Source organism: Liolophura sinensis, chromosome 3 (assembly GCF_032854445.1).
Source record: "Liolophura sinensis isolate JHLJ2023 chromosome 3, CUHK_Ljap_v2, whole genome shotgun sequence".
NCBI classification, from domain to species: domain Eukaryota; kingdom Metazoa; phylum Mollusca; class Polyplacophora; order Chitonida; family Chitonidae; genus Liolophura; species Liolophura sinensis.
This window is the reverse complement of record NC_088297.1, coordinates 17,463,952-17,477,126: the sequence shown is the minus strand read 5'-3', so window position 1 is coordinate 17,477,126 and position 13,175 is coordinate 17,463,952. Positions and strand designations below refer to the sequence as shown.

Genomic DNA, 13,175 nt, shown 5'->3' with positions numbered 1-13,175 from the left:
CATTATGGTGGGAGGAAACCGGGCAGAGCCTGGGGGAAACCCACAACCACCCACAGATTACTGGCAGACCTTCCCACGTATGGCTGGCGAGGAAGCCAGCATGAGTCAGACTCACAGCGACTGCTTTGGTGAGAGGCTTCTGGGTTATTACTCTGCACTATCAAGCTAATCAACTGAGCCATGGAGGCCTCTCAGCAGTGTTTGAGATACCACCTCAAGCATTTACCTTAATAATGATTCCAATACACAATGTACAACATGTCAGTCATGGACTTTGAAATTGACAGTGCTTAATATGCACACATGACATCAACGAGAAAACACCTCCCTAGCGTTATTGCACTTTACACGCGCGTAAACCTCAGCTCAATACATGCAGTATGTTTAAAGATACCACCCCTAAAATTTTGTTTGTAAACACTGATTTTCCTTTTATTAGATGCCAACCTTCCGGGAATGACACTTAAGCTAATATTACGTAAAGTTTAGAGTCTGAAATGTTAGTTGTAAATGTGGTCTTCAAAAGACATTTGAAAATAATAATAAACAATCATAATTTGATTTTGGAGACAAAACTACATTGGTTGGATTGGCCTTTTTCAGGGCTTCACAAAAAGCATAATTTTATCAATCTACATAGAATAATGCCTTCAGAATATGCATGAACAAACACCTTGCAGGGTTTAAGAATTAGAGTAGGTATTTTTTAAAATTATCATCATATTTATATTTTAGTACATGTATGTATTGATAAATATTATCATAATTCAGATTAGATGCATGTGTTTGCACATGAAAAAACACATTTACATTTAAACAACTTATTACAACTGTATCACATCTTTATTTAGAACATTAAAACCCTGCCTTACTTCTCAGCCCTGACAAGATCCGGCCAGCTTTGCAGCAGTCTGAGCAGATTTGCTGGACACTCCTCCCTATACTTCTCCTTATACTCCACTGGTACTCGCTTCAACCAAGTACCGGCTTGCCTTCTCCTCACAATCTGAAAGTGTAGGACTTTGTTTTATACATCTGAAATGTAACACTGCTTTCAACTACATAAATTTGGTCTTATTATAATTATAAATGTGGTTTTCTTGTACCAGGACCTAATCTGACGCCAATATATTCAAGGTGCTGCTTTACTGACACATGACACCTGATATATGTGGTGGCCAGCATTATGGTGGGTGGAAACCAGGCAGATCCTGGGGTAAACCTACAACCATCCGCACGTTGCCTACAGACTCACCCACACACGGCCTGAGAGGATTGACTTTTAACAACATGTAGGCTGATACATGGTGCTATACATTTGTTTCATATTTATTTATATCAAGCTTTGTACAGGCGTGTATGTATAAAAAGGAATATTGTGAATGGAATTTTTCCATGTTTTAAAAATCTGAAAACTTCCTGTGCTTATGATTATAATACAAAGAAAAGAACAATACTCCGACGTGTGCAATATTTAGCCGATTTACTTCCCTCTGGTGTCTCTCACTTGTCAAACTTGTAACTGATATGGCCCCAGTTTAGACATCCTTAGTAAAAACAACAGACTCAAATCTGATCCTCCTCCCGTCATACATATACTCACCTGAGTGATCATAGTAAATATAAGCCATTTTTAACCGAAATTATCAGGCTATGCATGGCGGAATTTCATTTCGGTAAGTTTGAGCAGTTTAGAATTTAGAACAACAGAGCATATAGCATTTGATTCTAGGTGTTGTTGTTTATGCATGTACATGTAAACAGCCTAGAACATCCCTATGTTTACTGATGTCGCTACGTCAACTTCGAAGGGAAAACGTAAAAAACACACATGCACGTACAAGCTTCAAGTGCATAAAATCGTACCACACATTTCCTTAGCGGATTATCAGTCCACCGCCTCAACACGTACGCAGCCTGTAACAGCGGACAGAATATAAGCTACTGACCTAAATGCGTTTTACGGCATCGTTTTCTCAAGAAAATGTGTAATTTTAAAGGAGATAATTGCATACATATCTAACAGTCACCCAATGCTAATATTTAACCTTTTTGAGGCACAAAATAATCTGCGACTCTTGGCTAGAAGTAATCATGAAATGCATGCCTATCAATGAAAACAAACAAATGTCTAAATAGCTTCAAATTTTTGAAAGATTAATGGCATATTTTTTGCATGTAGGGCCCACATGCTTCTTTACAACATTACAGATACACTGTATGCCCCAGGATGAAGTTTTACAGGCTGGCTTGGAGTAGCATTAACAGCCTTTAAATATTTTTCCTGCCGGCGGTGTGAGGCACCCAGATGGTCAGAGCTTCCATGATTCAAAAGTCAAGGCGCGACAGGGAACAGATGGGGAGTGGGGCCAGGATCAGACGGCTGCTCTTCCCTAACATACTGTAATTTCTAGCTATTACCAGCTATAGTTTTCTGAATAGCATTCACTCATTTTCATATCCCTATACCTTCCCATGTCATCTTTCACCTTACCTACTTGCCACTGTTACAGATGTAAGCAGGTGAGAGAAACATATGGGATCAAATCTTAGAGGCGAACCACAAAAATGAGCACAATAAATTGATACAAGCAGAAGTTTAAAGAAAATAAGGAGATCTGACAGATATAGGCAACATCACAAAACTGTTTTATATAATGTTTAAAACCTTACATGATCAGATGGGTTTATCTAGGGTCTGGTTTTGTAGGTTTGCATGTCTCCAACCGATATAACTTAAGCACATTCATTTATTCATTTGATTTGAGTTTAACACCCTACTCAAGAATATTTTATTTATACAACTGCAGCCAATAAATTGTGGAGTTGGGGGGGGATGGGGGGAACTAAACAGATCTTGAGGGGAAACCCACAACCATGTGCAGGTTGCTGGCAAACCTTCCGACATACAACCATGTACAGAGGAAAGTAAGTTTGTGGCACTGGAAACAAGCTACCTGTACACATACATGCAGGCTTATACTGGGCGCAATCTGCACGAGCTTTTGGAGGAAAACTGGCCACTGGTCACACTGTTAAGTTTTATAGTTAAGTGAACAATGTGTTGTCAGTGCAAAGTGTTTTGTTCAAAGTACACATGGCTGACAGCAAGCATTAGGCTGCATTTGCCTGTTGGCTGTCTGAGACACTAACACAAGCCTTAGGTCTGCTCAAGCACACTGCATGGGTCTAAAGGTGCAGGGTGAGAACAAACCTATTAATAATGATCAACGGGTGTGGTTAGTAACCCAGGTAAACGCAGGTATTATTAATCATGATAATAGGTAAATTAGTCAGCTCAGGTGTGCAGTCGCTAATCCTCTTGTTAGAGGACTGGGCTCCACTTGGTGTGAAGGCCTTTTGTTGCTAAAATATTTAAGCCTTCATTATGGCACATGAAGAGCTCTGGCCAAACTTGTAGAATACAGGCAATGGGTACAGTAGACTTCCTAAATGTCTACACATTAACAAGAATGGCTAATATCAGTTTAACACAATCAAACTATTGGCCTGTATTTTCTCCTGTCTATAGACGAGGTAAAGACGTAACAACATAGTGACATTATCACCAATATTTTTAGTCAAAGCTGGAATTTTTATGACAAAGCCCGTTATAAAAAAAAAACACACAAACAATTTTTTCTTTACATTTTCCAAATAATTAGCATATTTACAACGAGCAGGGTTTGAGCAGTTGACAGGCATATCTGTCAATGTGTTGAGTAAGCTGTTGGAAGTTTGTAGGAGCAAGAGGTATACACATTCCTATCTGGCACAGCCTGCAAACTGGATTTCTACAGAGGAAAAACACCTCACAAAACACAGGTATGTAGCATGACAGATCCTTCTGCAACAGTCTGGAGTTGAAACGTTAAAAATTTAAACATATGTGGCTACACATTATTTTATAGTTTAAGAAATTCTGATTAAAAACTCACAACAAATTTTGATCCAAGTTAAAAGTGGGATTAGAAATTCTGATGCACATGAAAAATATCTTCTGTATGGCAAATGACAAGTAGTGATTTTTCTGTGAAAATACACCAGCCCTAATGGCTAGCAACTGCATTCTGCAAAATGTATCAGAACTGCCGTATCAAAAGTGACAAGTAAATTGAAAAAAAAATATGATGGTTAACCGATAAAAAGTTAGGTTTTGATATAAATTTCCTCCATTCACAGAGTTAGAGGCTGTGGGAAAGCACTATTTTGTTTTGCGTTTCATAAAACTTCTTTATGTGCATGGTCACATTATCACCTTTGAAGTCTGGGATCAGAACATTAAAATTTTACATTACATATTTCAGTAATGACTTAACGATTCATGATATGGAACATAATAAAACCATGCAGCATCAGCAACCACCCACAAAAACTTTATCAAGTTATAAAATCATAATTAGTAATTTTATTCCAAGTAAAACTGTTGCCTAAAAAAAAACAACAAACTACAGCGGTAACTGTAACAGACATTAATATGCCTCTTATAGAGCATATTAACACATCAAAACTTCAGGCGAAATAAAGTAATTAAATCAATCTAGGCATGTGCTGAATGTTTGTATATTTAAATTGTTTGTGTCTGAAAATTTCCCTGTGTACTAATTCTGTTACAGTTGCCAATAATTTCAGTGACTTTTGACTGGTCTTGTTACAGACTTTTATCCCAAACTTTCACAAGTGTGAGGGATTTTAATTTGGGTTTGTTCACCTCTTTGTGTGTGTGTCTGTCTGCAAGTCTGCCTTTGGTTTATAAGATACCATATCATCTTTATCATTTCTCATATCAGCATTCTGCATATTTTGAGATATGCCACGACCACTGGCCTTATGCCAAGACCATTAGCCTTATGCCAAGACCATTAGCCTTATGCCAAGACCATTAGCCTGTCAGCAAAAAGTCAGGTTTTCTTTAACTGACCCTCAAATTTATCAACCCATCAAGAACAGCTTTCTTTTTGTAAATCTCTACATAATCTGCAAGGAAAGATATCTTCTCAAGTGGGAAATGTTTCACTACATATTTCATTAGAGCTCAAGTGAAAAGAAACAGACAATCTAGAAGAGAAACTTGTTTTAAAATGTTTTAATATCTTGCATTTCTGATATTTCTGCATGCCCAATATAAAATGTCGTCAATAAAAAGCAGAACATTTTTTTTACGTTCATCTCTGAAACCACCAAGAGTGCTCTTTGAAATGAAACCACTGAAAATTTTTTCCCTGTCCTTGTTCAACAGATATGAGTGACCAAGGGTCCGACACCGAGAGTGACATCACAAGGGCAGTTGAAAAACAAATTCTACGCCGACCAGCAAGTGTCAGCTGTGAAGCACGAACACCAAGGGGGAGTTACTATGGCAACTGTTCAGCTGAGAGCCAATCTGATGGTTTGAAACAGAATGCCGTAAGGAACTCAAAGAGAGGGAAAATGTTAGAGAAGGGCAAGATGGAGATCTTTCAAATCATGTCTGACTTGGATCCAATGAGTAAAATTACTACCAAAAGCGAGGACAGTAAAAAGGAAAGCTATGACAAAGAGGGAGAGGAATTTCATATGAAAAATCATTCCTCATCTGAGTGCACCATCCAGAAAAGCACTGTGAAAGAGACACACATTATCCCAAAACTCGAGATCCACATGCTCAATGAGAGTAATTTGCCCGAAAAGTGTTCCACACAAGAAAAGAGCTCTGCAACAGAACACGTGAACAGGGATATCTACGAAAGACTTCACGCCTTGGAGACATCTCTGTCCGCATTAACTCCCCGTAGTTACGCGGATGACCACAACGGGCTGTACCTACAGAGGCAAAACGAGCTGAAACATTTTACAAAAGCATACGATGCCACAAAAATAAATGGAAAGAACTTAGCAGATGTTTCGTTTCGAAGTGAAGATTTTGAAAAAATGATGAAATTTGCGCACACAACACCGCAACAAGAGCACCCTCCTAATACTGCGTCTTGCGTTAACAAGGTAGCTACAGAGTATGCAGTTTTCCTCAAAGATTCTGCCCTCTCTGGCACACCTTCTGGCACTGTTGCAAATCACAGCAGTGCATCGATTCCGACCACTGAATACTTTCACAATCCTGGCAGTATCCCTGGCACTAACACTGGGTACCTTCAGAATCTTGGCAACCTGCCAAGCTGTAGCAATGGATACTTTCACAATCCTGGCAGTATCCCTAGCACTAACACTGGATACCTTCAAAATCCTGGCAACCTGCCAAGCAGTAGCAATGGATATCACAATCCTGCATCCTGCATCCAATCAAACCCAAGCACAGGAATTCCTCAAATCTCAAGCAATAATCATAGTCACAGTAACCATCAACCAATGAGAAATGGGAACCACTCATACATGAGCAATGGAAAAATTCATCCACACAGCATCACAAGCAAAGGGAAACAGCCAAGGTGTGAGTATTCTCAAGGCAATGAACAGTTTGATAGTACTGCACAACAACAACGGCATGACATCATGCCACTAGGAAGAACATCACAGACAGCTGATTTGAAAACCGACACTCAAACTCTACTTTATCAACTTCAACAGGACATGATTTCCCGCGAAAGAGAATGTTCACGGATGCTTTCTCACAGCCAGCAGAACTCAAGCAGAGTATTAAATTCAGCCAATCAACAAGGCCAATCAGTCCTGAACCAATCTGGTATTGCCAGTGGCCACTTTCCTGTCAGCCAATCAGAAGCTCTGAACACAATATCTCCCACCGGCCAATCAGAAACAGGAGATTTCAGTCATAGCAGTCAACTACAACAACTACAACAGCAGCAGCAGCATTGTTACAACTGCAATTCTAAAACCATGATGCCTGCGAATTTGACAAAACACCAGCTGAATCGACTGGACTTCACGCAACCTGAGGCGTCCGCGAATCTCACACTTCTGGTGGATGCCACAAGGCTCTACATCCACAAAGAGGTTATGTCAGCTTGGTCCAATAGATGGCGCCACCTTGTCCATGTCAATTCTGCCGCGGGCGACCAGATCGTCTTGAGAGACACCAAGCTCCAGACTGTATTACACCTGCTCCAGTTTGTATATGGCATTCACAAAGTCGTCACAGGTGAGTTGTGACACGTTATCTACTTCTCTGACTGGAAGCGTATTGTTGTGTTCTTATATGAGAATTTGACACTTATATGATGGTTGTCAGGTTTACTGTATATATCAAGCTCATGCTGGCTTCCACTCCAGCCGTACGTGGGCAGGTCTGCCAGCAAACTGCGGATGGTCGTGGGTTTTCCCCTCGGGCTCTGCCCGGTTTCCTCCCACCATAATGCTGGCCACCATCATATAAGTAAAATATTTTTGAGAATGGTGTTAAACAGCCGCCATCGTATAAGTGAAATATTCCTGAGAATGGTGTAAAACAGCAATCAAATAAATTAACAAATAAATCAATAAATAAATACAAGATGTTACACTGTCAGCAAAAATCAACAGCCCATTTTTGTCCCTAACTAATGCCTTGTTAAATGTACACGTACATACTTTTCTCCTTTCAGATGCCAATGTGTACTCCCTCTTAGAACTTGGCGACAAATTTGAAATGCCGAAGATAAAATCGGAATGTGAAGTGTTTCTATTGGCTAAAGAGTCGTCCCTAAAACTACTTGTTGCCGCCCAAAATTTTCGACTCCAACAATTGTACAAAAAGTGTCTAGAAACTGTGACTCGGCAAGATCTTCACACACTGGAGCGCAATCCACTGTTTTCCCAACTTAATGCCACAACAACAGCCAGCATCTACAAAGCGGAGATTCTACGTTTGAGAAGTGTAGCAAGAGCCTCAGAGCAGAACCAAATGAAGACCCAAATGCAGGCTCGAAAGCTTCGAAACAAGAAGGAAAAGGTTTCCAGGCAATTAGAAGAAGTAGGTGAACAATGGAAGGCGAATCGAAACCGCTGCATTAAACATGGCGTCAATGTCAGGTCTGATTTTGACTTCTCCTGCCCAGAGTGCAACAAACGAGTGCAGTGTCAGATCAAAAAGCTCTGTGGGGAGAGTAAAACTCTACAAGACATTGGATTGGATAATGTGTCACTCATTAGTGATGATGTCACCAGTAAAGAATACTGAATGTGTGTACCTGGAATACAGGCTGAAACTTCATTATACAAGAAGCATGAAGGCCTTTCAAAGTTGCCCTGTTTTTTCTTTATCAGAATGTTGTTACAGAAGTCATACAAATTTCCTGCTTTGTAAAAAAAAAAAAACAAAAAAAAAAAACAATGTAATGTGCATTGGCTTGTCAAGTAAAATTTTAAGTTTTGTTGAAATTTTTGTGACTAAAGAAGTGAATCATTTTTCAATTGAGCTTTTTTTGGAAGATGCACAAGCTGACTGTCTTTTATGAGAAAAAGGTAATTTGAAAGTAAATTACTGTACTTCACAGAAAGTTTGGTTTGTAAAAAAGCACTTTCAGAGGCACTTTTGTTGCCAACAGGGTTCTGATAAGAAATTAATCACTTGCACAAAACTCTTACTTGACCTTATAAGGTGGATGATTCAATCAGAATCACGGAAAATGTCACTTTAAAAAAGACTTTTCAGTCTCCCCTCGTACATGTACCTTTACTTATTTATTTATTTATTTGATTGGTGTTTTACGCCGTACTCAAGAATATTTCATTTATACGACGGCAGTCACCATTATGGTGGGAGGAAACCGGGCAGAGCCCGGGGGAAACCCACAATCATCCACAGGTTGGTGGAAGACCTTCCCACCTATGGCCAGAGAGGAAGTTAGCGTGAGCTGGACTTAAACTCACAGCGACCGCATTGGTGAGAGGCTCCTTGGTCATTACGCTGCGCTAGCGCGCTAACCAACTGAACCACGAAGGCCCCCTGCACACATATAGTTGCCTAGTCCATCTGCAGAATCACTAACTATATGCAGTAAGACATACACACAACATATGAGAAAGCTGCTTTCATTGACCTCATCACGGCTTACCTGTACAATTCTGTCCTTGACCTTTGGGTCACAGGTTAAAGGTTGATCTGACTGTGTAGGCTCAGTTTCTTTTGCAGCACTAAGACCTGCGGCACAGAATATATCACAAAAAAATTATATCAGTACATTTATATTTCTGTTATTAATTGTGAGAGCGGAAAAATTTACAAATTCCAAGGCTGGGATTGAACCTCTACATGTACAGTGCTTTGTGTGCTAGCATTTGAAAGACAAACATCATCAGTCACCAGCCAGTTTCTGAACAATAAAAGCACAGCTGGGCTACTCGACAAATGTGTTTCCAGGTTAAAATAAAAAAAATTTCCAAAGAGTCAAAGATAATGTCTGTTCTATCAATTGTCAGAATTTTATTTGCTGCTTTACTCAAAATCACAATAGCTAAAAATGGGGCAGAAAACATAAATGGTTGTGATACTCTTCCCATAAATAATAAACATGTGGGCACAAAAATGAGCTGTTTTCTCTCAAAGGTTGATTGACTGACTGATCAGTCGAACACAAATATATCAAGGTTTATTTATCAAAAGTATATTTAAAGCCAGGTTTAAATCTTAATACAAGTCTTGGCCAAATACAAAACAAATGGCACTTCAGTCCAGTCTAAATTTAATACAGGGCTTAAGTGCTAATACATTTTCAACAAACTGAGCCCAGGTCTCTTGCCCATGAGCGGGGCATTTTTGCATGACATTTCTGAGGAAGGCTAGTGATCTCAATTGTACTTTGTGTAAGACAATATGTATGGCAAATCGTTTACTGCCACAAAAGCTTGAAAATTCTCTTTTCCTTATGGATCCATCGTCTTGTTCGCCAGCTGTCACCTATATTTCAACAAGAGTGTCTTATACAGAGTAGCAAGCGGTCACTGGCTCAAGTGAAGTCCATTAAGTCCAATACTGCTACAATCCAATACAGAACAGAAGCGATTGGCTGCTGCTTTTGTGGTGCTAGACTGGCCAGACACATGTACTCATGACAGATGTGTCAGGTAACTATCTCCATTTTGCTCTCACCTTTCTCGATGTTTAAAGATTTACAAGCGTTCAGAGCAGTCGCCTCTTCTGCACTCTCTGGGGTCTGATACGGTTCTGTCCATCAAAATGAAAACAGAGCAGATTTGTTACAAACCTTACCAACTGTCTAGGGCATCTGAATGCCGCACTTTCTCTGGCTACGAAAGAAGTCATGCTATTGCAATTCTTCAACCTTTTTGCACATTTGCAAGGTGTTTATTCACACATATTCTGAAGGCAATATTCAGTGTATATACTGATTCACCTTTTGTGAAGCCGTGGAATTGATCAATCCAACCAATGAAATTTTGTCTCCAAAATCAAATCAAAAATGCACCTAAGTTACACTGAAAGTTGCTTTTTCAAATGCAAAAAGGTTGAGGTATTAGGGACCTTTCCAAGCTCCATCTCAAACAGGTCAAAGAGATTTTTGGCAAAAAATCCATATTCGCTAACTAAATAAAATTTTTCACATGTAACTAGAATACTTCATATTATTGCCTTTCAACAATTGTCATGCTCTCACCTGTAGAATTTATGGTGTTAAAATAGTCCTAACATTCAAAAAAGTTACAATGAGACTGGCTTTATAAACAGCAGAAACTTTATTACTGACTTTGAATGGTAACACACACACAGGCAAGTCTCATCTTGTGCGAAAGGTGGTTATCTTGGACATTTTAAAATCAAATGCAAAAATTTCGATTGAATTTGTGTAGATTGATGTTTTGCCAAAAATCTGTAAGTACAACCTCTTTGAGATTACATCTCCAGATTTACTTATATGATTATTGCGTAATCCCCTATTGGGGGCCTTGGTGGCCAGAGTGACGCAATGACCCAGGAGCCTCCCACCAATGCGGTCGATGTGAGTTTAGGTACAGCTCATAAAGGCCAGCAAGCAACAAATAATGTTTAAAATACTTTCACTTTCTCACCTAGACTGCCATAGCTTCTTCCCTCTAGGATAATAGAGCTGACGTAGCCTTTTTTCATTGCAACTGTGGCGTAATCCGGAAACTGTAGATTTTTCTGATTGCAATAGTCGATCACCAACTTCTTATACAGCTGTCCACGCTCCACAACTAAAACGAGAGAAAATATGTATGTGCACAACTTCTGTATGAATCAAGCTAATTCTTACACGTAATCTGGGGGGCCTAAGCACACATCCTACCCCCGGCGCGTTAAGGGGTGTGCCTCTTTCAGCCAATCACAAATGCGCTGCTGGCCACAAGGCAGCTGTCATGGACAGAGCTGAATCTGGGGCTAACTTTCCTAAAACAGCATGGCAACAAAACCAACAGCATGGCGACAAAACCAACAGCACGGCGACAAAACCAACATCTGGCCTCAAAACAAGTGAACTCTTGTCAGAACAAGTTAAAACTGCGTTGTTGCAGTTCCAAACAGAAAACCTGGAGAAGAAGCATGAAGAAATATTGGGATGTCTCCATTTGAACAAGAATTGTATAGCTGTGCTACCGACCGGATAAAAATCAGATCCTATGTTTATCAAAATGGGAATTCCCCTTTTACCAACAGACTATCGACTGTTCCCAGTGAAAACAAACTCTGTAGAAAGCCTCATACTGATTGGTCGTGACTGATGTCAATGAACTCTTCTTTTTACGTAATCTCAGTTCACAGGAGGAGACTGAATTATGCCGGCGAAAAGAAATATGTCAGATCGTGGTTAGTGAAGCCATATAGATACGATCTGATTTTTAGCAGATTGAGGGGCAAAAATGAATTTGAACACAAAATTATATGAAAGTCTGAAAATATTTGGAGCAGTGATTGTGTGGAAACCCACACCCAGTGACAATCATAGTATTCAGTAAATCTGAAATATTTTTTCACCTTATATATTTAGAGGAGTTAATGCACAGAAACCAAAGGCAGACTTACACACAGAGAGGTGAACAAACCCAAATTAAAATCCCTCACACTTGTGAAAGTTTGGGATAAAACCTGTAAGTCTGTAACAAGACCAGTCAAAAGTCTTTGAAATTATTGGCAACTGTAACAGAATTAGTACTCAGGGAAATTTTCAGACACAAACAATTTAAATATATATTCAGCACATGCCTTTAGATTGATTTAATTACTTTATTTCGCCTTAAGTTTTGATGTGTTAATATGCTCTATAAGAGGCATATTATTGTCTTGAAAGTATATTTTTGATGCCAACAATGAAGATTTTTCTGATAAGAAATTAATCAAGCTTTACAAAAAACTAGTGGCTCAATAAGGTAGAAAAATCCGAATCAAGGAGTGCCAGCTCACAGTAGAAATGATCAGTATGACTTTTACATGAAACATGTACTAAGGTCACTTAAATGAAGGCACATTAACATAACTCTGCAATGGTACACATACCTTTAAATATGGAGAAAACATAAAAATGACAACAATCAGTTGAAAGAGTGCAAAAAGTTACTCCTAGATGTGGTCTTCAATATTTTTTCTGATTTTTTCTTCAGGAGACAGAGACACTTGAAAATAATTTTTGTATTGTGGGTATTGTGAGGATGTAACACAGGTTTAATAAATATTTTTGCACTAGAATTTGTTCTTTTCAGCTAACAAATGTATTAAACCTCAATTTGGATCATATTTCTATTTCTAATATGTTCATAAATATTATCATAATTTAGGTTAAATGCATATGTTTTGATACAAACAACAAATTTACATTCAAATAAATTTATTAGCCAAGCATCACATCCTTATTTAAAACATTATCAATGATTAACACCAAAAGTTGGTCCTAAATACCCAAAATACAAAAATATTTTAAATACCCTCTTATCTTCAAAAAAAAATCCAAAAAAATATTAAAGATCACATTTGCAAATGAGTTTTGACGCTCTTTCATCTGATTTTGGCATCATTTTTATGTTTTCTTCTCCTTTAAACAGCTTCACAGAACATTCACACAACATTGCACATATGCAAAATACTTTACAATTAACTTAATATCAGTACACATGCACGTAAATAACAGCATGTGTATTTCAACAATGTAATGAAGTGCTTTATTTCTATTTTGCAAAATAAGTACGAATACACTTATATTAGTACACACAAATATAAAAAAGGTTCACTAAAATAAGTACCTGGGCACTTAAAGAGGAAAAATGTAAAAGCC

At 38.6% G+C, this 13,175-nt stretch overlaps 1 protein-coding gene across 2 annotated transcripts in view; it reads right to left on the bottom strand.

Moving 5' to 3' along the window:
• Positions 1–761: 761 nt before the first annotated feature.
• LOC135464227 (tudor domain-containing protein 7-like) overlaps positions 762–13,175 on the bottom strand; it is a 32,609-nt gene continuing 20,195 nt past the window's right edge. The window contains exons 9-12 of one of the 2 annotated variants that reach the window (XM_064741733.1): positions 10,960–11,106; positions 10,022–10,096; positions 8,988–9,073; positions 762–1,006 (exon numbers count right to left, since the gene is read on the bottom strand). In XM_064741733.1, the coding sequence (XP_064597803.1) occupies positions 869–1,006; positions 8,988–9,073; positions 10,022–10,096; positions 10,960–11,106 (446 nt within the window). In that variant the 3' untranslated portion in view covers positions 762–868. The remainder of the gene's footprint in view (positions 1,007–8,987; positions 9,074–10,021; positions 10,097–10,959; positions 11,107–13,175) is intronic. The other variant, XM_064741734.1, reaches the window with a different exon arrangement.